At 39.4% G+C, this 26,112-nt stretch overlaps 1 protein-coding gene across 8 annotated transcripts in view; it reads left to right on the top strand.

Annotated features, from left to right (window-relative positions):
• myo16 (myosin XVI) overlaps nt 1-26,112 on the top strand; it is an 88,030-nt gene that overhangs the window by 26,512 nt on the left and 35,406 nt on the right. For all 8 annotated transcript variants that reach the window (XR_010915198.1, XM_067516140.1, XM_067516145.1 and 5 more), the window contains 17 exons: nt 3,749-3,857; nt 5,991-6,115; nt 6,232-6,357; nt 9,919-9,994; nt 11,137-11,287; nt 11,405-11,552; nt 11,799-11,909; nt 14,245-14,310; nt 16,044-16,171; nt 17,689-17,794; nt 21,528-21,645; nt 22,149-22,296; nt 22,410-22,527; nt 23,796-23,913; nt 24,477-24,548; nt 25,165-25,306; nt 25,963-26,035. Coding sequence is in view for 7 of the 8 variants with exons in the window: in XM_067516140.1 (XP_067372241.1) it covers nt 3,749-3,857; nt 5,991-6,115; nt 6,232-6,357; nt 9,919-9,994; nt 11,137-11,287; nt 11,405-11,552; nt 11,799-11,909; nt 14,245-14,310; nt 16,044-16,171; nt 17,689-17,794; nt 21,528-21,645; nt 22,149-22,296; nt 22,410-22,527; nt 23,796-23,913; nt 24,477-24,548; nt 25,165-25,306; nt 25,963-26,035 (1,935 nt within the window). In the remaining variant the exon portion in view is untranslated. The remainder of the gene's footprint in view (nt 1-3,748; nt 3,858-5,990; nt 6,116-6,231; nt 6,358-9,918; nt 9,995-11,136; nt 11,288-11,404; nt 11,553-11,798; nt 11,910-14,244; nt 14,311-16,043; nt 16,172-17,688; nt 17,795-21,527; nt 21,646-22,148; nt 22,297-22,409; nt 22,528-23,795; nt 23,914-24,476; nt 24,549-25,164; nt 25,307-25,962; nt 26,036-26,112) is intronic.

The raw sequence follows: 26,112 nt of genomic DNA, 5'->3' as shown, positions 1-26,112 counted from the left end.
TTTCTATGTATTTTTTGGTGATGAATTACACACTCACAGGTGGAATTTGAGTGTGGACAATATTTACAAGGGTCTTGTTTTTTGGAATGAAAAAACATGTCATCCACTGAAGCCGTGTGTCTGGCTGATGTGTTTTAATAATTTTTGGAAAACCAAGCAGGTTTATGGTGAATGAGTGAATCCAGACTGTAGACTGTAAGACTTAACAAACACGAGTGGAGAAGATTCAGTTTTGGCATCTGTATGGTGGTTTTGGAGAATACAGTTCATTTAAAAGTGGTTCCAGAGCTCCATCTTATCTGGCCTTCTATACAATACCACAGATATTGAACAAATCATATTTATTCTAATGGCTCTTCCCAATTTAATTTCTCATGAAACCCAGGAAAGCTCTGTGAGGTACAACTGGTCCCTAAAATTTTGCATGGTAAGATGTAATCCACAGGAGCCAGAAGCTTTCCCAAAATGTTACTTCTGAGCTTACAATTCAAAACCTAGCAGGGTTACAGTTTTGGAATTGACCCACTTTCTGTGCTTGTAAATGAGGAGTTTAATACTAAACTTCTGAACTCTGAGTCCTTTGAAGTCAACCGATTTAAACAAGCCCCAGGCACTAAGCCACACTGCACATCACTTGCCTACTGTTTGTGATCTACCTTAATTTAAGAATGAAACATGCAAAGTCTATGCGTTTTTTAATAATTTCATATATTATAAAAATATTTCAGGAATTCGCAAACAAACGGAAATTATCAAGTATAGTTTATCAAATAAGATTGGTGGTAATTCAAAAGCATTGTAATCATTGCATGTTTTATAATTACATACTTCCACAGACCCTCCTGTCTCCAAAACATCAATTACAGCATGACATATCACAAAAGGTTGGAGGTAAAATAACTTTACGAAATAATTTGGAAAACAAGGTCACTCACTACAAAAGGTAGCAGAAATACAAACAAAAAAACGAGTTAATCACAACACAAGGAATAGGCTTCACAACTCTACTAACAAATTCTGTGACTAATAAGGCTGACACACATGAAAAGCTAATACTGATAAGAGAAACGAAAAAAAACTTAAATTCTGATAAACACGGCAAAAGTGTATGAAATCTGTTTGGGTTGAGTCAATTTCCACTGGGCTACGATAGTGTCCTGCTCATCACTGAGTGCCCCAGGTGCTGCTTCCAACACATATCTACTTGTTATTAATTCTGTAGCAATGTGTGGAAGACCTGCCATTATTTACCACGGGCAGCACAGTATACACACAACATATTTCCATCTCATGTGACATACAATGGGGATCCATTGTATTGTGATGTTGTGTTAGGGTCAGAAGTCAACTTGTCAACCCCCTTATAGCAAGTAGACAGGATCAAGTCATTTATATATCTCAGTACTTTTTATGCATAGTGAGACACATATTTTATGTCTGTTGATCTGGAGTTGACACATCGTGCTTACGTCATGATGCTTCATTCTTCTAAAGCCACGGCGGCACAGTATTTTTTAACATTTTTTGCATAGGGACAATTTTCTTTTATCTATTTGTGCATAAGTCAACAGGCTCTGGAGGCAGGCATGGCATTATATTTATTGCATCTTTTACACTTGATTATGATGCTGATATTTATATTTCATATTTTGACAAAGCTACAACCTTGCTGACCTTTATTTAGCTATGAGTCAAATTGATCAATGGTTAAAATGGTGAGCTCATGATATTGACATTATATATGTAAATGGTCTGCACTTAAATAGTCTGCACTTATATAGCGCTTTTCTACCTATTGGCACTCAAAGCGCTTTACACTGCTTCTTATTCACCCATTCACACTCACAATCACATACACACACACACATTCATACACTGGTGGGGGAGCACAAGTGGGGGAGCTGCTCTGCAGCTGGCCAACACTCACCAGGAGCAACTAAGTTGGGGTTCAGTGTCTTGCTCAAGGACACTTCGACATGTGACCGGAGGAGCCAGGGATTGAACCAACAACTGTGAGATTGGTGGACAACCGCTCTACCTTCCTGCGCCACAGTCGCCCCTATGTCTGACCGCTGATAACATCTTTCAGCAAGAATCCAATTGACATTTTTTGGACCTTGCCTGGCAAGTAAATTGCCTGGCTTAGCACACCTCACAACTACCCTAATATACACTATTAGCCCACACAAAACACACACACACACACACACACGTTAATAGAGGCACTGTTAGAGGAGCCATCAGTTTTAATAGAAAGTGTGATCACAGTTTGGAGGTGATGCACAAATCAAAGAAATATAAATGGAGTCTGAATATTACATTAGAAGGTAATAAAGGGATAAGGTGTGTGTGTGCGTGTGTGTGTGTGTGTGCGTGTTTGTGTAGGTGTGTGTGTGCATGTGTGTGTGTGTGCGTGTTTGTGTGTGCGCACGCTTTCACAACGTATGTGTGGTGGTGGAGGTGGGCAGAGGCGGTATAATATTACGTTCACTGACTCACTCATTGTCTCTTGCTCCTCAAGCTGTGCTTCACAATGCAATAAGGTTTCTTGTTTTCTCATGAATAATCATGAAGCAGCAGCTGATTTTTAATGTTAATTAATTCCCATTGTTAACCCCCTACAAACCCTTACAAGTGAGCAAAAACAGATCGCAGTATCTGACACAGATGTGTGCACAATGAAACTGCAAACCTCACCAGAACAGATTTTCAGCATTGCACTGCATTATAACAGCACGGCATTTTTTGGATATGAAAAAACAAACAAAAGAAAAAAAAGTTTGTTCTGAGTATTTGCAAAACATATTTTTAAGAATTATTATTAAACTTACTTGTTTAATACGCAAACGGAACAGTTTAAAGTTGCTTTGAGGATTTTAGTATCAGTGTAAGTGTCCTTGGTGGTGGTGGTTTTACTGATTGTACAGAGCAGTAAAGTTAATGTTTTTTTCATGTTTTTCTGTCAGCTGGCTCCCAATTCATGTTTTCAGCATTTTCCCCTGTTTTTGCTTTTACTACACCTCCCCTTCCCTCTCTGTCTGGCTAAGGTCAGAGCCATAAATTTCTTCACTGTACTGCAACTGAGTTCTTAGAATTCTATTAGCTGTAAATATCAAAGTCCACTGTTTCTATTATCTGTCTTGGTCCTGCTAGAATCGTTACACACTTCGGCCTTTATGGTTTATTCAAACGACTAGAAGTGATTTATGGCTGACAATTTTCCCTACAAAAGATGTCTGTTATATATTGTACCTAATCGCAAAGAGGGAATGATAAAGAAAAAGACAGCAGGAGTTGTCCACATAACTGCCTAAATACAATTATGCATGTTTTGTACAGAGTTCTGGCGCACTGGTACTGCGGTGCAATATTTCCACAAATAATTAGTGCAGGAGAGTTCCCCTGAAGAAAAGCAATCAATCATAACCATGTTGTGACCAAAGACTCTACTGTCATCAGATTAATAGTCATTAAAGGGGAATCGTTTCCTGTCTTATCTTACACTATACTGAAGACGGGTCTGCCAGAGACATTGTTGAGTAAACATACATTAATCTTGTCACACATACTCACGCTCACCCCTGTGATCCCAGGTTACTGCAACCGACACCCTTGACAGCTCTTCCCTGCCTCACCCCCATGCAGTTATTTCATTTATTCTTTAACTCACTGCAAGTCTGATGATTGACCCTGGCTAAAACTCAGTTTGGTTCTGTCTTCTCTGCTGTGTATCTGCCCTGTGTCAAAGGCTGGAGTGAATGTTATGCTGCAGGACGTCGATGGCAATATTGCTCTGGACTATGCCTCAGAGGGAACTGAGACCAGCTACATCCTCAGAAAACACCTGGAGGAAAATGGTAAAACTCAGCCAAAAATGTGATTTTAAAAAACAGTGGATATGAAGAGCTTGCTCCTGTCACTTGCTCTTTGGTTTATTTTAAAAGTGTGTTTCCTGTATGTGTGTGTGTGCATGTGTGCATGCATGTGTTTTTGGTTGTGTATGTTTCCACTGTATGTTGACTTCACCACAAACTCATTTTAGCATTTAAATGCTAAAAAGTTGAAAAGAGTATGCAAAGGCTTTTATTTTGAAAGTCTGTTTCCAGTATAGTCAGTATTGACCTGTTCTGCCAGGAGGAGAGAAAATGGCAGATCTGATAAACAGCCTCCATGGGTGGAGCAGGAGTCACTACAACCAACACAGAAATAGTTAGAAATAGCACTTGTTAAGCCCACATTGCTTTATTATGTGTTTTGTTGTTTGTGTGTTTCCCTGTTTGTGTGTGTGAAGGTTAAGCTAGTACATCCTTAATGATGGTGGACTGTGCCCTGTGCACTTCTCTCACATGAAGAAAGGGGAGCAATAAAGGTGTGAATAATAGAAATGAACGCACAGGAGAGGCACACAAAGCTGATGGTGGTCAAACTTAAAATAGCAGTGGAGGAGCACGGACAATGCCAGAGAAATAAAGAGAGGCACACAGGCAAATGGCTCTCATGCTGACAGAGCTCGACAGAAGCAGATATAGACAATGATGGAGGTTGTTCCCTCATCCATCTGTCATAATCACAAGAGATCGAATGACAAATGCAAACTTCTGACTGCACACAGCTAACTCATCAAAGCTCAGAGAACCCTAAACACACACACACACACACGCACACACACACACACACACACACACACACACACAGGCCAACTGTCTAACTGTTCAGCCACATTCATTTTTTCAAACCATCCTCTCTTTCTGCATGCCAGCCCCTGTGGTGACACTCCCCACCCGCAACCCACCATACCCTCTCCACATCGTGCTGGGTTTGCCACCAGGAAACATAGTCTTATGCACACAGACTCGCTCAGCCTCTGTTGCTATAGCAACTTGGCTACATGCTCTCTATCCCCATCAAGTTTGTGTGGTTGTGGTACAAAGACAGACTGTCCATGTGTCTCAACATCAGGGATAAAGATTTTGAGATTTGCCACTATAGAAATTATTTTTCTCTCAATGTCCTTTCACTTGTATTTATTGTAATACTAGTTTTCTAGACATATTGGTGCCTTTGAGAATATACGTTCAAGTACATTTATAGTACAGTTACTCTAAGCATGTTTCAAGTATCTACATACCCTGAGGCCCTCATTTCTTTGCAAAGATAACCCTTTTGCATCTGATAAAACCAGCCCCATTTGTTAGCAACCCAGAGCTTATCTGAGTATCGATTCCGACTGATTAATAATTAGTACATTTAATTAGCACAACCAATGTCAGGTCCACTGTGTGAGTGTGATTATGGAGCAGTGCATTTGTCTTCATAGGTTTTAATGACTTTGTAGAAACTCTGTGTCAGCCAAGGACACAGGCTCAGCTCAGGTCAGAGGCTGACGGTCTCTGAGTACTAGCTGACTTTTGACAGTGTTACTTGTAATCAAGATCACTTTTGGCATTAGCATGGGGTAGTTAACCAATTAACATCCATTTGTGAGTGTTGCAATGACCTTTTAAAATTTTATACACAATGCTGACATTGTGAGGACTTAGGACTATTCAAATGCAAAACATATGTAACATTCAACTATTTATAATAACGTATCAGATTTAAAGAAATGTATGTGAAATGTATGTTTTTGTATTCTTGCTGACTTATGTTAGACATTCAGTGCCAAGAAACATTCTGACCTATAAAAACACTATTGCCATTTTTAGACTTAGATTTTGTTTTTTTCTTTTTTTTCTTTCTTTGTTTTTTTTTTTAGATTAAATTAAGGGTATCAATTAATGTGTTAATCGATTTATGTTGATTATGTTCATGTTTTTCTTTTATTTAGACAGAGGCCAGTTAGATAATTTGTCCGTTTCTTGTTATGCTAAGCCAAGCTAACCGGGCACCAGCTTTATTGGAATGACATCAGAATGACAGTATTCTCATCAAAGCCTTGACAACTAAAGATATTGTAGCATTAGTGTCATGTCTATGTTTGTGCTTTATAGGTGTGGATATGTCATCCATGCATGCCATAAAGACTCAGAGACCCAGTACTATGTTGTCTGATGTTAGACAGCTTGTAGCCACGGGGAACAGCATCAATCTGGTTAATGATGATGGGGTGACTCTGGTAAGTAACTCACATGTTTATGTCCTTTTAAGTCTCACCTTCTATCAGTAGTTTGATCTTTTTTCTATCACATCTGTGTTTTTCTCTTTTGCTATCATAATGTGCTGTCTCTGAAGCTCCACATAGCATGTTCCAGTGGTTACAGGGATGTGGTTTGTGTACTGCTTGAGAATGGGGCAGATCCTCATCCTGCCGACAACAACTTTTGGACCCCCCTCCACCTGGCTGCTAAATATGGACAGGTAACTCCCAGCTACAAAACAAAATGTCAGAAGGGTTTTGACAATAATCAAGTCAAGTCATCAATAATGGCCTAAATTCAGATTATCTATCTTCACTGATCCAAAGTGACTGCAGTCAAATAATGAAGAAATTATTGATGAATTGTTGCCTCCAGTTTCCCTGAACACACTGATAAACTGCTCTTTTTGAGATTATTGATGGGCAACAGTCAAACTGCAGGAAGCAGCAGCACAGCAGCACTGCAAATGCATTTGCTACTGCATTTTAAATGAGCAGGATTTTAATGGTCTCTGAGATTCGCTTTCAGATTGGGGGGGCCTGTTTGAGTAATGATAGGATTTGTTGGTTTGGGAGTGGCCCAACTAGGAGGAAAAGGAAATGATCACATTCAGGATTTTGCTGAACCAGCTGGATATTTAATTACATGTCTGGCCTGTGTGCTTGGCTGCTGACAAATAATTTATTCTTTTGGTATCTAGAATCATTTTCTGCCTCTATGTATCTCTATCCCGAAGCCACTCTTCCAACTAAAAGTAGTTTCATAAATTCCTTCTTTCCTTCCCCCACTTAACATATTTTTTTGTTTCATTCTTACAGATCGGATGTTTTGCTTTATTTTTTCTCTTTTACAATACTTTCATCTAGTTCATTGATCAGATGGAAGTTTATCAGTAGAACTAAATGTACTAATCAAAAGCAGTCTTCCATATAGATGGATCCTTGTTGTTCACGCTTTCTGCATATGCAGTTACTTTGTGTAAGTGTGCATGTGTAAGGTTTAAGTGCATCTGACTTGAGTGGAAGTTTAGATTGGAGAATCGATTAGGTTTCCCTTGCAGTGCTAAATCACAAAACATTGGTACGAGTGCTTTGCCTCCTGCATGCAAACGACTCCCTGTGCCTTCTTAACTTCCCTATCCCTGTCACAGTTTCTTTATATTGTAGCTGGTCTGACAGCGACTCTTCAGCAACACAGGATATTATGAGTTCAAGTTTGTGTGCATGTATCCATCCAAATAAAATATCACCAGTAAAATATTTTGCAGATTTTTGGCAGAAGCAAACTGTTGCCCAGAAACAGTGGCTGGCAAATGTAACTTTAGCTATCACCTTAAGCCCAACACCCCTGTAACGCTGACCCTTTGAGAAGATGCATGACCCTATTACTGTAGTTAATTAAGATTTGGTCTCCTGCGATAAGTTAGACCCTGGCAATTGGCTTCTCTTCTTTAAGACAGGGCTTTGCAAGTGGTGTCCTCTTGAGGTAACAGTTTTTTACAGAGTCTGGTCTGGTCTGGTTCAAACAAGGAGCACACAATGTTAAAATACAGTGCTCCTAGGAATAAGTTAATTAATTCTGTTTTATAACAGAATATACAAATGAACCCTGGGGCAATACAGGAACTACAAGATTTCAGTAAAACGTATTTACATTTTAGGATTTATTTTCACTTGTGATGGATATCATTAAAAGGACATTTTGGTTCTTAGAAAAAACAAAAACTAAATCTGAAACATTTATAGGGTGTCTTTACCCCTGTTTATCCATGTACACTGTCACCTTTTCCTGGTCCTCTTGTAAACTTTGACCATATGAAGAGTCCAGATCGTGTGGTGCTACTTACATGTTGTCAGTATTTATAGTATGAGAGCACAGCTGACAGAGTTTGTGGTTAGTAGAGATGCTGTAGACACCTGTTAACATAGGTCAGAGCCAGTCTGCTGAAACAGATTTTTCCATCCACACTGCAGATAATGCCTAATAACTCTTTTACTCTGTTCTAGTTCAGTATGAACTGTAACAAAAGTATATCGGTGTGTGTATTGTATTGGATTTCAAAGAAATTGAGGCCCTTACACACATTGGAGAAGGGTCAAATCAATGCAACAGAAGCTGAGATATTCTGAATTTTAGAGTAGTTAATGGCTACTAATGGCTTCTAATGGTGGCTGTAGCTCACTTGGCAAGGCAGGCATCTATGGACCACAGGGCCAGTGGTTCAATCCCTGGTCCTGGCTATATGTCAAGGTGTTATGTCTATAGGTTACGTCTATATGTCTGGGCAAGACATTGAACCCCCAACAGCCCTTTCCCATCCCCAGCTCTACTGACCCCAGTAGAAAGTGGGGAGGGTTGTGTCAGGGTATACAGCATAAACACTGTGCCAAATCACAGTGGTGACCCTGAACTCATGGGACAAGCCCAAAGGCAAACAAAAAAGAGTAGTTAGTGGATTCTACAATTACTCTAATGTTACATTTTACATGTTACAAGAATTTCAAGTTTTCAAGCACTAATTGTGATAACTAAATTCAGACAAAACGTTACAGGGTGAGCAGTGCTAGTGCTAGTAAAATAATCCTAGTGCATACATTTGGAGTGCCCCTTTATTGTTTTTATTCTGGTTTGATTTCACTTAAGTGTCTTTGGATTAAAGGATACTTCTGATTTTTCTGTTAAAATTTGCACTTAACTTAGGTTAAGCACAATAATATATTTGGTTGATGTTTAGTATATTGTTTTTTGTAACTGCAAAAAAAATGTACCAATGTAACTCTGCCAGACAATGAGCAACATTAGGAGGGAATATTTTGTTTTTATTATTTTCCAAAAAATACATGTTTTATAGGTCCTTATTCAAGATTCAAGATTCAAACTACTTTATTGATCCCATGGGGAAAATGTGTTGCCTTGTTACAGTTGCTCTCTACATGAAAAGTAGAAAAAAAATGAACAAACTTCCACCAAGCCAAGACAATAGACAAGTACAAGTACAAACTGCTGACCAATAAGTAAGAAAAAACCCAGCTAGAGGAGTAAATGTAAATAAAGTCTATGTAAAATGATCAGTCATTATCATTTTATTTACTGGAAAAATGCTGCCTTTATAATTATTGAGCTGCTAAGACCACTTCTAATTCAGGCTGTGCTAGACTAAGAAATGATGAGGAAAGTACTTGTGTATTATCAGTTCATCTCATCACAAATTAGTATTTAGACATTCACACTACTTGATACAGCTGTTACTCCACGGAAGCAATGTTGTAAAGACAAGGGTGCAAAAAAAGAAAAAAAAGATGAAGTCATAATAGGAGGGAAGGAAGAACAAGTCAGAATTGAGCCTGAGAACATAGAATAAAGAGAAGATCTAAACAGAACAGGACAAAAGTAACAGCTATCCGATGTCAATGTGTGTATAAATTAGGGCAGACATCTATAGAATTTTTCCATTTCATGGGTTTGTACGGCATTCAAATGATGTCCTCAGTCTGGGGCAATTCTTGTACAGACCTGCCATGTGTGGCATACACTGACTATATCATCTGTTTACGGTTTAAATCTTAGTTTTGTGTCACAGTAGATCCTACATTCCCATATCTAAAACTGCACTGGAGCAATAACTATGGGGATAGCTATCATCTGTCGAATGACCTGCTGTGAAATGTATTTTACTGTTGTAGTTATGGTTTGAGTGAAAATGCAGATAATAGTGCCCTTAAAAGCATATTAATCTTTCTAGGATCTAATAAAATGTGGGTTTTTCTCTCATCTCTTACAGACAAGCATCGTTAGCCAGCTCCTGAGGCACAGAGCAAACCCGACTCTTATGAACTGCAACCAAGACAAGCCTTTAGGTAACACATTTAGACGTTCACATAAATATACACACGTGCATGTACACACACGAAATGAAGAAAGGAAGCAAAAAAGTTGATTTTAACCTAATCAATTGAGCCTTTTCAAATTAATTATTATTGTGATAGTTTACACTATAGGCTCATACACACCACATGCACAGGGACCTGGGACTTGCTCATAATCAGTCTTTATTTTGAATCTGCAAGAGAGAACTTTTTTCTTAATGATAGAAAGCATTAGTGTTGTACTCTTTTTAAATTAAATTTGGGTGTTAGCGATAATGTTATGGGGTTGAGATCCACATTATACCCATATTTTATTCACAATAGAACATAAACAACTTCTAATATGTTGTTCATGTTCTATTGTAAATAAAATATGGGTTGATGAAATTTGCAATTGCATTCTGTTTTAATTTATGTTTTACACATTGGCCCAACTGTTTTTGAATTGGGGTTGTAATTTAATGGCTAAAAGATGGCCTAACATCCCATAGCAAAACACCCAATTACATATGCAGTACTAATGTGTCGGCAGCTTACAGGGAAGAAGACTGGGAGTCAATGCATGTAAATCTCAGTGATAGTAATGTGAAAACCAAACCTTCTCAAACGTCCATATTTCCTTTCCTCAAGCACACAACTAGATGGGTACTACTTCCATCTCAAATCTGAACAATTTTTAATTTATAATTTGTAATAAAACCACTCTTTGAACCAGGCTGCTCATGAAAGCAGTGTAGTCAACCTTAAATGTTACTGTCTCTTGTGTAAAAGTGATGAAATGTGTCGTATCGAGGAGCTTTGATCAATTTCTTAAACTCTTCAGCATGGGATAGTGACAGTTGACTCAAGAGTTGTCTTTAACCTTTTATTTATCCCACGTCTGACTCTCTGGCCTTGATCAATATCTTCTTCCAGCATGTAGGCTTAGAGAAGGTGTCAGGCAAGCCCCTAGAGATTGAGACAACCCCTTCTGCATCCACATGAAGATATGAAGACAGAGAAGGGAGTCCAGAGGGTTGTTAGTCATACATAAATAGAAAGACAGGACGAAGCCATTTTCCTCTCCTCTACCTTCTTAGACCCCATTACAGGCAGGTATACTGATTAGTCTTTCTTATGTACACTCTCACCAGACATTGCTGCATCAGAGCTGATAGCTAAAATGCTTCTGAATGCAGAGGAGAACTGGCTGCAGAGACTGAGGGACCCCTCTGCTCCTCTGACCTCTACTGACCACCAGTACGATGGAGGTTCACATGACCTTAACACTCCTGTGAAGAACTTGTAGGTCAACATTTTCATAAGCACAATTTGTGTCATGTTTGTTCTGTCGATTTTAAATGTTATGTTATAAATGTTTAAATAAATGTTTTTCTCCTCATTGCCTATTGTGCCATACAGAAACCCCCTTGGCCTTTCTATTGCCAAGCAAGACAGTCTGCTGGAGAAGTGTGCAATGTTTAGAGAGGCAGGTGGAGCAATGAGCCGACAGCTATCTCAGGACAATGGCTTAGATGGCCCGTTAAGTTCTGGTTCTAAACTAGAGCAGGTACCTTGTCTTTCTGCAATACAAATAACACAGTGAGGCATTAATGTGTCAAATGCCTAGATGGGTCACACACTAAAACACATATATGTTTATATATTTCAGCTGTTACTTCTATTGGAAAGAAAAAAAATCTGATTTTTGTTAACACAAATTCTTAAACATATCTACATTACAATGCTTTCTACCTCTGACTGAAGATCTTTGTGCCTGCATGTTCATTTTATTTCTTGAATTTACTTTACTTAGGTCAAACTGATGCCTCCAGCACCCAATGATGACCTGGCATCCCTCAGTGAGCTGACCGACAGCAGCCTGCTCTATGAGATGCAGAAGCGTTTTGGCAATGACCAAATCTATGTAAGTCAAGTCAAGTCTGCTTTATTGTCAGTTCTTCCACATGTACAGTACATACACACAGAGAACTGAAATTGTGTTACTCTCAGACCCATGTTACATACAGATAACACTAACAGTAGAGCCTAAAAAACTAGATCAAATATGCAATATAAAATACAACTATACAATAAGGGCATGTAAAAGAGTAATAAAAATAAAAATAAAGTAAAATTAAAATTAAGTAAAATAAAGCAACGCAAGGCACATGGCAGATAGAGTGCAAACCAACGAAGTGAACAAACAGTGCAGATAAAAAGATTTTAGTGCAAAAAAAAGCTTATACAGTATAATCGGATCAAAGTGACAGTTTAGACTGACTGAAGAGGTAGTCAAATGATGTCAGTTCTACCTTGAATGAGGTAGTGTTCTGTTGAATGAGGTTCATAGTTCTGAGGTGCCTGGGGCAGAAGAGGGAAGGGGGGGCAAGTTCGGGAGCGAGTTCAGCTTCCTGACAGCCTGATGAATGAAACTGTCCTTGAGTCTGCTGGTCCTGGCCTGTAGACTCCGCAGTCTCCTCCCTGATGGCAGCAGACTGAAGAAGCTGTGTGACTTTTTCTGTAAGAATCCACCGTTCTCGTGCCATCAAATAAGGAATCCCACTCAACGTTAAACATGCATTAGAACAAAGAGCACATACAGAAAGTGTTGTGTTCTTTATGTTTTGAGAATTTTTTGAGTGTTATGTTTGGATCATGATATATAATATTTATTTTTGCAACTCAAACCTACTTTAGCCAGCGATTGGCGGTGAATGTGTATTTATTTCGTACAGGAGCTAGTGTTTATGAGCAGAAATCCCTGCCCTCTGTGTCAATAGTGGTCCCTCTTAACATATAGAGGTATAAATACACACACACATTGCTGCCAATTGTAAATTCATTAACACCTAGATTGATGGAAAGATAAATACCTACATCACGGAGTAAAAATCCTTCATCTACAACAATTGGTTCTTTTCATATTGCTGTCATTGTCACACTCTTTGTAAAACTGTAGTCAGGCCCAGACTTTTCCACTAGGACTGATCTCTATAAAGATTGGAACCAGATCAGTGTGAAGGTGTACTTTCTTCTTTGTGAAGAGTCACTTATAGTCCGTTGTTACGGAACCGCAGATGGGCAACAGACAGCAAGGTTTGCCACAGCAGGGGACACAGTTAGGGGATGAAAAAAAAGGCAATAGATTGGTGGATGAAGAAAAGAGAAACAATTAGAATATAGAGTAATGAGTGGTAAATATTAAGAGTGAGTCAATTTGGGAGAAGAAATTGTGGTTAAAAAACAGTAGAGTCTGTTGATGAAGTGTAACATATATCAGAGAGTGCCGGGTTTGGATATGTGTAATTTCATTGGAGTTGCACAAGATACAGTGATGCATTATGCTCAATTCTGTTTGTAGCAAAGAAAATATAAATAAAAAAATCGGAAAAGCAAATAATGGCTTGGGGTTAAGTTTTCAAGCTTATAAATCATCACAAAACAGTGCTTGCAGTTTTAAAGTTATGAAAATGTTTACTATTTGTCTGAATTTGTCCCCTTCTTCTTCTTACTGTTTTTGTTTCTGTATCTAAAAACACTGCAATAAAGGGCAAGTAAGAGGACAGAAATAAGAGCAAGACAAAGGCAGTAACACTCCATATGTTCCCAGCAGGGTGGTCAGAGATGGGGCTTTGATGAGTGATCTGCTGCCTTCTGCCAAGGTAGAAAGACCAGTGCACTACTAAACCCCTGAGGAGAGCAGCAAGGAGCTGGGGAAGGACATGCTGGATTATTGACAAGCATGATGTTATTGGGGGAAAGTGGGTCACCATTTATAGATTTGTCAGGTTCAACCCTGTTTAAAGCACAAAATTGCAAGAAGATTGGTGAATTTTGCTCTATTTACTAATTAACCTTGGGCCAAAGGCTAAGGACAGAGCAGCAAAAGAATTGGATTAAGCATTTTACTGAAAAATGGTCGGAAATTGTCAGATTTTCTTGTCTAAATGACCCTACGGATCACATGCATGCTATGTGGAAGATTTGTTCATGTTCCTGGAGAAAGGTCTTTATGTAGATTATCCCTGGAAGTCCCTTCCCTACCATTTTCTACTTTGAAAATACCATTTTGTGATAGATTGTCGAGACCATGAACACTAGTGTCAGAGTGGGACAGCACTTATATTTTCAAGTCAATTTGTATATCAAACGAGTTCAACAAAGCAGAACTATACCACCTCGCACCCACAAAATGAATGTATTATGAATATTGGATTAACTTCTTTTTTGACTCTGGTGTGTTTTCTGCTCTTTTGTAGACTTACATTGGACATATAGTTCTGCTGGTCAATCCAAACAAAGAACTTCCCATCTATTCCACTTTGGTAAGCATGCACTTAAATTAACTCTATTTTACCTACTGTAGGCATACAATAATCTATATGTTGTGCTTAGCTCTCCTAGTGTAGAGTTTGCAGCTACATGTAGGCTCTGCATTGTACATGCAAAATTATACTATAAAGGATCCATGTTACTCTATAATAAGCAGGGAATGAATACATCTAATGGACACTACAAGACTGACTCTGCATCTGCTGGGGAAGAGGGGGATCCAGAACAAACAATCTCTCTTTCTTACACACATAAACATTGTCATACCTATGCATACAAATTGACACTTTTTCACTTTGTTGTTTATCAGTTTTGGAAACAAACCACAAACAAAAAGCATATTTAATGTATCCAGTGCTTAGAATACCATGCCAGTAAATGACTTTGTAGAAAGATCTTTATCATTTGTGCTAATGTTCAGATATCCATCAGCAACGGCTGCAAGCCTCTTTATTTGCAATGGTGGGAAATAATTTTGGAATGAAACTCCCCATAAATGCCCTCAGTCCATGTTGTAGCTGAGTTAATGCTAGTTTAGTGCTTGGCCATGTGGACCCAGGAGGGGTTGAATGGAGACATTTTCTCCTGCCATGACAGAATGAAGCCAAGCACCCTCAGACAGTCCCATTCTTGCCTGTGTCTGGTTTCACTCCTGGTGCATGCCGAGCTTAGAGGCCTATGGAGAAGCAGGGAGGATCTAACATGAGTATGACATATGTGACAACATGTGTGATCTGTTAGCCGTCTGTCACCATATTTAGTCTGGTGCACCACAGCCCTTCCCACTTCCTGCCACAAATAAAATACTGGCACACATCTGCTAGTCTGGTTACAGATAGGGGTATAACAGTACTACAGTCATAGCACCATTATGTATGATACACAGTTGAAGATTCACCATCTGATATGATCCAATACAATGTGAACAACAGGTGAGCCCAGGTCACCTTTTTCTGTGGCTCCATGGTCCCATACTAATGCTCACATGCCCATTTTAGGTGCTTTCTGCAGCCGACAGAGAACAGCATGGGTACCCTGACCAGACCATGGGTACACATCCCCATATGTGGCAGGCTGTAGTAAACTGTAGTGCACCTGTCAGTCATAGCCCATATTACATTTTTCAGCAATTTGAGCTACAGTAGCTCTTCTATGAAATCAGATCAGATGGACCGTTTGCTTCCCATACACACGATGAACCTTGGATCAATGAGCCAGCTGTTCCTTCTTTGGACGACTTTTGGTGGATACTGACTACTACCTAATGAGAGATGCTCAAGTTGTCTCACCACAATTTGCCCCTCGTCAAAGTCACTTAGAGCCCAATACTTGCCCATTTCTACTGCTTTAACCACATAAACTTCAATAACTGACAGTTCAGTTGCCGTCAAATGTGGTTGTGGTTGATCAGTGTATACTTTAGGTATACTTTTCTTTTGGTCACACTGACTGGAATTCAGCTATAGGGCATTGTTTACTTTTATGGTGTACTAAAGGGGTCTGGACCACCTTTAGCATACAGTATATGTTTGAAATGATGACAATTTTCACTTGCTGGTTGTGAGGTGGACACACTGGAATGGAAAATTATACACAGAATGGTTTTACAGTTTTGCTGAAACTTTCTCCTTCCCATTGCTCAACCCAAGTGTGTATCCATGCTACAACAAAGCTGTTAATCATTGTCTTGATGTACTGCTTCTACCACTCTCTCACCCTCTCCTAGGTGAGTCAGTTGTACCTGAGCTCCACAGGCCGTCTGTGCTCTTCTCTGCCCCCTCACATTTTCTCCTCAGCTGAGAGAGCTTACCACACGATGTTGCAAGAGAGACGCCCACAATGTTTCATCTTAAGGTATTCTATTTTCTTTCCACACACAAACATGAACTCAAATGAACTAGTGCAAAATAATTGTGTGAAAGCAAAATTTAACTGGTCACCTGGCTTGTTCACCCCTTTCTGCCACCCACCAGTTAAACACTCCCACAGAGATGAACCTTTGCTGGGGGCATAACAGGATTTTGCTCTCAGATGCAGCTCTGTGATTGCAATTAAATCTCGTTCCAGCTCTCCAGTGGCATTCCTGCTGAGTTCTAACCACTCCGGCCACAGGCTATCCATCACACTTACACCATCACACAAACAGACATTCAGGGACATTGTACTTGCATTTACACTTGCACATACTTGCTCATTTTCTTTATTGTTTCTCTTCCGCACTCTTTCATTCATACGTTTTCTACTCTGTATCCCTCACACATACAGTACACGAAAGTAATAACTCTCCCACACATTTATGTCAGTCAGCACCCCTAATCCCCTGAGGCTAGTGCTCTAACAAAATGCCCTTGAAATCTAATAAAAACAGCTAAATGAAAAGACAGTGAAAAGGCTATTGGACTTCACACTTAGCAGGGTCATTAGTAGCAACACACATACACACAGGCAAACCACGAACCAAAGCACACTGCTGAAATTAGTAAGGGCTTTTGACCTTCCACAGCCATCTGCTTGCTGCTACTATGCCGGTCTCAACTCTCTGCATGTTTGTGAGTGTCAGAGCATGTACTGTAGAGGCACCTTATGTCAGATTTAATATCCATCAAATACTAAATTAAAGAGGCCCTAGTGCCAAATTGTGGCTTTAATTGCATGCTGTAGGTGGTGATCAATGGAGCAACATTAGTGCTCTCAGAAAGAAAAAGGTGGGTGGAGACATGTGACTCCATGTGGCACATATAGAAAACATCCTGATGAAAAACTTCTCATGTCTGTCCTCTATGAGACACATACAGAGCAGAACGCTAGAGGTCTAGCTAGGTTTGATATATGGCACGAACTGCCATGTATAGACAATAGAATTACTGTAAATATTGTAATATATATGCTACAGGGGGACAGTGGTAGAACATTGGGTTGGGATTCAGAAGGCCATGGGCTTGAATCCCACCCCACCAGGTGTGACCTCGCCCAGCCACCAAGGGCCACCTTGGTGTCTCTCCCGAGCCCAAATAAATATGGGAGGGTTGCGGCAGGAAGAGCATCTGGCGTAAAAAGTCATGCCAAATCAACATACATAGCACGATCCGCTGTGGCGACCCCTGAAGGGACAAGAAGAAAGCTGTTGATCTTTTGACTTTTTGATATATACTAACTCAGCTCCTTGTACAATTACAATTAATTCTGATATTACTAAGTTTAACTTTATTGTGAAAAATTTGTGGGTAGGCTTACATTTCAGGAGTATAAAACACAACAACTTTAAAACAGGAAACAATAGAAACACTGACAATGTGTAAAACAAGCACGGCATCATTTCAGATATGATTGACATCACACCTTTGTCTTTCTGTCTCTTTGTGTCTCTATAGTGGTGAAAGTGGTTCTGGGAAGACAGAGGCTTTTAAGCACATAGTGAGACACCTAACAGCCCGTTCCAGCCTGACAGGCTTTGCACTGGAGCCCAGAATGAAACATGTAAGTCTGAACATTTCTGTCTTTTTAGCACTGGAACACACCAAGCTAACTGTCGGACATTAGCCAGAGTTGAGCTATCTGTGATCACCTGTCACCTTAGCAAATTAACGCAAAAGAAGAGATTACAAAGGCATTTCTCAATACAGAGTACATCAAGTTCAGACTTCTGAACTTGGGAGTTTGCCCTTAGCAAGTTTGAACTTGGAATCCGGACTCCAAGGACGCGAGGATTATTTATAATTGGGCAGCACCATTATTGATGACAGCAGCACCTTAGCTCAGCACTAACTACAAAGCCAGGATAACTATCTCATTATCTCGAGATAACAACTTCGATCTCTCGTGATAGCGAGGTGATATCTCAGGAAAACAAAGTTTGTTTTCTCGTGATAACTGGATAATTTAGCAAAATCCAAACTACTGTCTCACCTTCCGTAAATAACACAAAATGCCTTATTCTTATTCCTCAAAGTTTTTGAGGAAGCATTTTTTATCTCTTTTGTTATTCTGACATTATTGTCATCTCCTGGAACCTGTGCCTCCGGTTCATGTTCTGCCCCCCAATGTCCTGCGGACAGTACTAGTGTCCAAACATGGATATGTTGATAATGTGCTGCACAATGTGCTGTGCGAGCACACTGAATTTAATGTCCTACCACAATGTATCTTTATTAAATTGCGTGCAAATGATACCAGGCTTCTACAAAACAAACCCACACCTCATGTGAAAATGCATTACAGCTGTTCTGTCTTATTTTACATCATGAGGTGTGGAAGACTGATAAAGCATTAGATTGATGTAGACTAACAATAAACAACATCACAAGTTATTTGTTGATGCACAGAGTTAATTTCTCAGCTCTCACAGTTATGGCACCTTTGGGGTATCTGCTGGCTCTAATATGACAGTTAATTTATATGGAAAAGGGTTCCGGGGCTGCTGATGAATGAGACATACTGTTGGAGGAAGAGAAGTCGCACTGTGTTGTTTTGGTTGAGCTGAACATCCTCTGAGAGAAGGACACTGGCAGTGACCAGGCTAAACTACTAACATGCATGAGCTGTTTATTGGATGGACATGATCCAGGAGTTCAAAATAAGCCAGATTAATGAACATGAACATGGAACTATTAAACAAGGTGACTTCTAGGCTCATAGGGCTAAGAAACTTGTCATGTGCACTGCCTGGCCAACAAAGCAAATAACCAAGAGCCTTTCATTGGCAAATTACTCATTACTTCTCATGTCTTACTCAGCCATGTTGGAGGACATTTGTTCTTGGAAAAGATGTAGCTCTGTATCAGAAGGGCCAAGTTATTGGGCTGCATCAAGCAAATAAAACCACCAGGGAGTTTACGAAGCACCTAAAACTGGGTTGGCCACCACAGATTTGAGACCTTAGACATATTTAGAATCCTTGGGATGTGCTGAAGAAGAATTTATGCATCGTTCCAACTCTCCCATTTATAAAATTGAATGCAGCTCTGGACAGAAATAAAATGTGTGACATTGCATAAGGCCATTGAAAACATCCCATCCTGGATTTGTACAGGATTTAAGGCTAAAGGTCCAACTAAATATTAGAGCATGTGACTTTTTCTGGCAGGGCACCGTTTTGGCATTATGCTTGACATGAGTATTGAAATAAATTTTGATTTCTTTTGCTTGTTTAAGCTATTTAACTTTCCAAAACACCAAAAATGTTACAATAAATATTCTTATAGAGATTGTTTATGTCTTTTTTTAATTCATTTATATTTTTTCGCTTAGAAACTCATGTATATTTGTGATCTGCAAACCAAGCCACTGACTGAATTTTACATCTAAACTTGTTTGTGGTAAAGAACAACTTAAACAATAATGCATGTTGTTGTATTCACAATTGTATAGATTCTTCTTCTTTCAGGGTTTGTCACAGCGAATCATCTTGCTCTATCTAACCCTGTCCTCTGCACCCTCTTCACTTACACCAGCTAACTTCATGTCCTCTCTCACTACATTCATAAATCTCCTCTTTGGTCTTCCTCTAGACCTCCTGCCTGGCAGCTCCAACCTCAGCATCCTTCTACCGACATATTCACAGTCTCTCCTCTGAACATGTCCAAATCACTTCAACCTCCAAAACATCTAACATGAGCTGTCCATCTGATGTACTCATTCCTGATGCTGTCCATCCTCGTCACTCCCAAAGAGAACCTCAACATCTTAAGCTCTGCTACCTCCAGCTCTGCCTCCTGTCTTTTCTTCAGTGCCACTGTCTCTGAGCCGAACAAATTCGCTGGTCTCACCACCGTCTTGAACACCTTTCCTTTCATTCTCGCTGATACTCTTTTATCACACAACACACCTGACACTTTTCTCCACCCATTCCAACCTGCTTGAACTTGCTCTTCATCTCTTTTCCACACTCTCCGTTGCTCTGAATGTTTGACCCTAAGTACTTAAAGTCCTGCACCTTCTTCACCTCTGCTCCCTGTAACCTCACCGTTCCACCTGGGTCCCTCTCATTCACAGACATGTATTCTGTCTTACTGCGGCTAAGCTTCATTCCTCTGTTTTCCAGAGCAGACCTCCACCTCTCTAGATTTTCCTCCACCTGCTCCCTGCTCTCACTACAAATCACAATGTCATCTGCAAACATCATATTCCATGGAGATTCCTGTCTAACCTCATCTGTCAGCCTGTCCATCACCAGAGCAAACAAGAAGGGGCTCAGAGCTGATCCTTGATGCAGACCCACCTCCACCTTGAACTCCTTTGTCACACCTACAGCACACCTCACCACGGTCTTACAGCTCTCATACATGTCCTGCACCACTCTAAAATACTTCTCTGCCACTTCAGACTTCTTCGTACAATAACACAGCTCCTCTCTCGGCACCCTGTCGGCCTTCTCTAAATCTACGAAGAAACAATGCAACTCCCTATGACCCTCTCTGCACTCAGCATCCTCAAAGCAAATACTGTATCTGTTGTTGCACTTGTGCAGATTATTAACTTATTGTTATACCATTTTTCCATTATTTACCTCATCTGCATCCGTTAGGTATCAAATAAGTGTGTAGCCTTGCATTACAAGTGTTGTGTTCTGATGAAGTCATCCTTATTTAGTCCATAACTGGGTCATGTAACTCTCTGATCCTCCTGGGACACAAAAAAAAATACTGATTACCCACTTAATGGATGTACACTGACATCTAGTGGTACAAAGTGGGATTTCATTTTCAATGAAATCCATTGAAATAAATGCTTTAATTTCATCAAAGGTGGTAGAAGTATAAATAAATTTGATACTGTAAAAGAAATGGTGAAGGTTCTTTTTTTTATTACAAGTAGAAAACTTTTTCATAATAATTTAGGTGGAGCTTATTTTAATGACTTTGTGTACTGACAGTACACACATGATACATGATCATCTATAATTATGATTATTTTATTTTATTATTACTTTTTTAAGTATCTGCATCTGCAAAAAGTGGTTACTGGTTACTAAATTTGTAAAATACATGTAGTGGAGTAAAAGTAAAATATTTTCCTCTGAATTGTAGAGGAGTAAATGTAAAAATAGAACAAAACATAAAATTCAGAGTACAGAGAGTTCAGAGTACTGTTCCTCAAAATTGTACTTGGGGAATGGTGCTTAGTTACTTATAACCTCAGTGTTTTATTATCTTGGGAAAAATGAGATTGTAAAGCACTTCTAAACTTTGTTTTGGTTTGATGGACTATGCAGGTGAACTGTATTCTTGAAGCCTTTGGTCATGCAAAGACCCCAAGGAACAACAACTCAAGTCGCTTTATCGAGCTGTTGACCATCCAATACTGTGAGAAAAGGAGGACTCCGCTCAGAGGTATCATACATTTCTGTTACCATAGCACAGGCCGTTTGTCTTTGATTTTCACAGTTAAAGGTAAAGGGTGGAAAAGTGAAAAGTTTTTACTTCTTATATCTATATCCTAGTTTTGTTTTGCATTTGCTTAATTTTAATACATTTTTTTCTTGGTTATTTAACTGAAAATAATTTTTATTGCCAAGATATCTGAGAAAATTGTCATTGTTTTCACAGTCTACATAACTTTGTTGATTGTAATAGTTCAGTGATATAGATAAAAACTTGTTTAGCAATGTATAGAATCAGAGCCACGATTGGGGCAAGTCCAGGAGGAGGCAGTAAAAATCCTGGAAATTGAATTTACCCCATTATTTTACCCCAGTTTATTTAATCAGTGAAAACTGGCCATAGTGCCACAGCGGTGACAAACTCTGTTTGAAGTAGTGACAACTGTAATTACCACTACTTGACAAATTATATTTACACTGTTGTTTTTATTTATGCATCACTTGTTGGTTAAGCTCATGTGTACACCTACATGCTTGAGAAGTCTCGTCTGGTCCACCTGCCTCCTCATCAACACAACTTCAACATCTTCTATCTTATGGCTGAAGGCCTGTCGCCTGAGAAAAAGAGTGAACTTTACCTCAACAATGTCCTGGCTCATAGGTACGTGGCTCAGGTAAAATCACGTAGAAAGGAGACTGTTGTTGTTATTGGTCATACAGACATTTATACTTTCAACACCATTTGCCAATGTCATCTTTACCTGTTCATTTTAGGTATCTTAGTGAAAGTCATCCAGGGGACAGTCCACCAGTAGCTACAGCTTCTTCCCAGAGCAGGGAGCGCCTTGTAGGAGTCAAACAAGCTTTGCAAGCCCTGGGCTTCAACAAGCAGGTATTGATTAGCACTTTAGAGTATATGAATGTGTGGAACCTGTTTCTTCTTAGGTTACTGAGGAAAGGGATAATTAAAAGTAATAATTACCCTGTAACAGCCACTTGTTAGGCAGTTGATGAGATTTTTTTGCTAAGGCAAACAAAATGGGTTTTTTAAACAGCCTAAAAGCTGCTTTTAACTTGGGCAAATTCTAACGTCACAGAAAGCAGGAAGTATTTTATTTATTTATTTTTTTGAGTTTTATATGAGTTTGTGGTTATTTTGTGACGTGATAATTGATATTTCCAATTGTCACCACAACATTGTCCTTTTAATACTTAGTAAATAATTAACTCACTATTATCATTTTCCCAACTTAACAAGCTTTGCCCTCACTTCATTAAACAGTTGACCACTGCATTATGCATTGTGAGATGATGCTGCAAAAGACATTTGTTTCTTCCCAATTCAGACACAAGAAAGATTGTAAATGAGACAGGCATTATCTGTTTTTTTCTTTAATTGATACAGATACAGCATGCGAATTTCTTCAGGATTCAGGTCCAAAATTAAAATCCAGTTTCAATTCCCTGAGAAGATTATTCAAAGTGTGTAACTAAATGAATAAAACATCCATGTTGTGGGCCATGGCACAGTGTGTCCTGTACTTGACCAGTTTTATTCCCAGCCCATTATCAATTTCTATTCTTAGGTTTCTAGTCAGCATCTGTCAGCAATGAGCGACCACCTATTTCACCTATTAATCCAGCAGTCAGTACATGCAGGCAAGGCATAGGGGACAGAGCCATAGATAGTGGTATTGTCAGAGGGTAGACCACCCATTGGTCTCTGTCTAAGATCTCATCAAAGGATGACTTCTTGCACGTAACCAAAGGTCAATCGCCATCAGTGTTCCCTATCACTTCTTTTCTATCCTTTGCTCCCATGTCTTCCCTGTGTGCAGGTCTCTCTGTGAATAGAGTCACACAGAGACTAATGCTCAGATATCAGCTTCCATATCCTGCCTTGGGACATACCCTAACACACACAAGCAAAAACCTTCCAGCTCAGATAGCGCCTATCAGGTTACTTGTCAATGTAATGTTTTAGCATTTTGCAATAAAAAGAATGATAAGGCTGTTCATTCTCTATTTCTCTTTTCTTATTTTCCATGTAGATTTCCTTTCTCAGTGCTGTCAGAGATCAATAATCTCAGCCCTCTAACTCTCCATATTCTCCTTATTTCTGTCTCTTCTCCTGTTTTCTGTGACCTCTCTCTCTACTAGGAGGTTGACTCAGTGTTTACGTTGCTATCTGCTGTTCTCCACATCGGTGATCTACGTTTTACTGCGTTGACAGATGCCAATACAGCCTTCCCTTCTGACTTGCAGCTGCTTGAGAGAGGTCAGTGCCCCCTCACAACCGGGGTCACATTTCTGCCTTGTGTTCAAGTGGGCTGGGGTGGGGAAGATGGTTGTATCACAAGGTCTCGTCATGTTTGCCTCATCATCATGGCTCCTTTCGCTCCCTCTTTGGAGTTCTGCTTGCCAGCATGTTAGCATTAGACAACAGCTCTTTTCTGCTAAAATGGAACCATGGCAAGGAGAAATCCCTCATTAACACACATTCATACCATTGAAATTAAGGTTTCTTTTCCCTGTTTTCTCTTTGAGTGTCTCACGCCTTCATTATGCAACTGTCATGACCCCTACCCTTTTTATGAGATGGTAAACAAATTACATCAGCACCTGAATGGGAAAGAATCTGTAGTCGTCATGTCTTGTGATGCAGGCAAAGGGATTTGAGGGGCTGTCACCTGTTTCTGCTACTTGTTTATGGGGTCTGGTCAAAAATGTACTTGTGACTAATCACCGCACAGTGATTTATTTTCATGCTTTCACCTTGTCATAGTGTCAGTGTAATTTTCTCTTCTTCTGTGCATCTCTCTCTGGTGTCCCCCTTTGCAGTTGCTGGAATGTTGCAGGTGTCCTCCAGTGACTTGAGCACTGCCCTTACCTCTGACATTCAGTACTTCAAAGGTATGTTCTCACCGACTTGGTCCTTCTTGTGCAATGACATATAGAGGAGACCCTGTTGAACTTACAAATGTAGCTTTTAATTAAGTGTTGTATGATTGTGTGTGGCCAGTATTAGGATGACTATTAACCACAGTGCATAAGAAAGCGGGCATTTCAAATTAAAGATTAAGATTAAAGATTCAAGATTAAGATTAAACAACCCCAATTTACTACAGAAAATTAGCATTAAGAAGGAGAGTACAAGCTATGAATGATATTTGAGGCTGACACAAAATTAAAGAGTTAGTTTCTGTTTGTATTTTAACATAAACATGTTTAAAGTTTTAATTATTGTAATTAGGTTTTGTATAGATTAGTTTTATTGTTAACAATGAATTTCTTGGTATTGCTGGTTTAACAGGTTATTGATAAGCTAAAACCACATTCTGACTTCTTGCAGCTAAAAAGAATAACTTTGAGGTATAGGGACAAAATATCCCCGTGAAAGTGGTTCCTATTCTTGAAATATTTGTTTTAGTGAATCAAAGTAAACCCGTAATACTCTACTATCATCGTGTTATCTGACGAGTGCAATAAGTTTGTTAGACATTGTGTTTTCTTATACCGTTTGTGTTAGGTGATGTGATCACTCGGCGCCACACAGTGGAGATGTCAGAGCAGTACAGAGACCAGCTCGCAAAGACCATCTACGGACGCCTCTTTAGCTATTTGGTTAACAGTATCAATGATTACTTGCATGGACAGGACGACAGCATTAGGTACAGCACTCTGTGTGGGCGTCTGTGTGGATTTAAGCACTGGGGGTGTTTTCACAGTAAACCACCAGCAACAATTCTTTGGAAGCACAGGCTGTTGATAACTGTTATCACAAACACCACTGACGTAGTATATCTGTCATCACACAACAGCAGTCAATCATTGAAGGCCTGCAGAGTGATTGTTGCACACATAGATTAGGGTGGAGGTTTGCAATAGTTTACATTGCACGACCTGCACAAATAGGCATGTAGACAAAAATGGAAAACACTGAACAAAGGACACATGGAGAACACAACCAGGGTTTATCAAAAACACACAAAAAAACACATACACTCAAACACACACACACACAAATTCACAGGCAGAGGCCACAGAATCCTTGGGGTTGTTGTTGTGAAGTCTTATCAAACTGTTAGATAACCAAGGCTGCATCTTCTGGAATGTGTTTCAGCATTGCCTTGTTTACACATCAACCACATAATGTAATAAATGTATGAACAACACTACTTGTGGCACACCCTATTTAGATGTTTTATTGCACACACACAGAGGTACAAAAAGCATAATTCCTGTCAATGTGATGTAAACTACCAGTCAAGTTCTCACTTTGATCCTGGAATAAAAGTTGTGTAACATACCTCTTAATTTCTTTTAGTGATCCTGCCTTGGAAATTGGGATACTCGACATTTTTGGGTTTGAAGAATTTCAGAGGAATGGCTTTGAGCAGGTGGGAGTGTTAACTTATTTTTAATTTCAATAAACCCTTTCGACTCCACCCCACTCCCCCAAATTGTTTTACAAAAT

The sequence above is a fragment of the Channa argus genome, chromosome 9 (genome assembly GCF_033026475.1).
Source record: "Channa argus isolate prfri chromosome 9, Channa argus male v1.0, whole genome shotgun sequence".
Lineage (NCBI taxonomy): Eukaryota > Metazoa > Chordata > Actinopteri > Anabantiformes > Channidae > Channa > Channa argus.
This window is presented reverse-complemented; position numbering and strand designations above follow the sequence as displayed.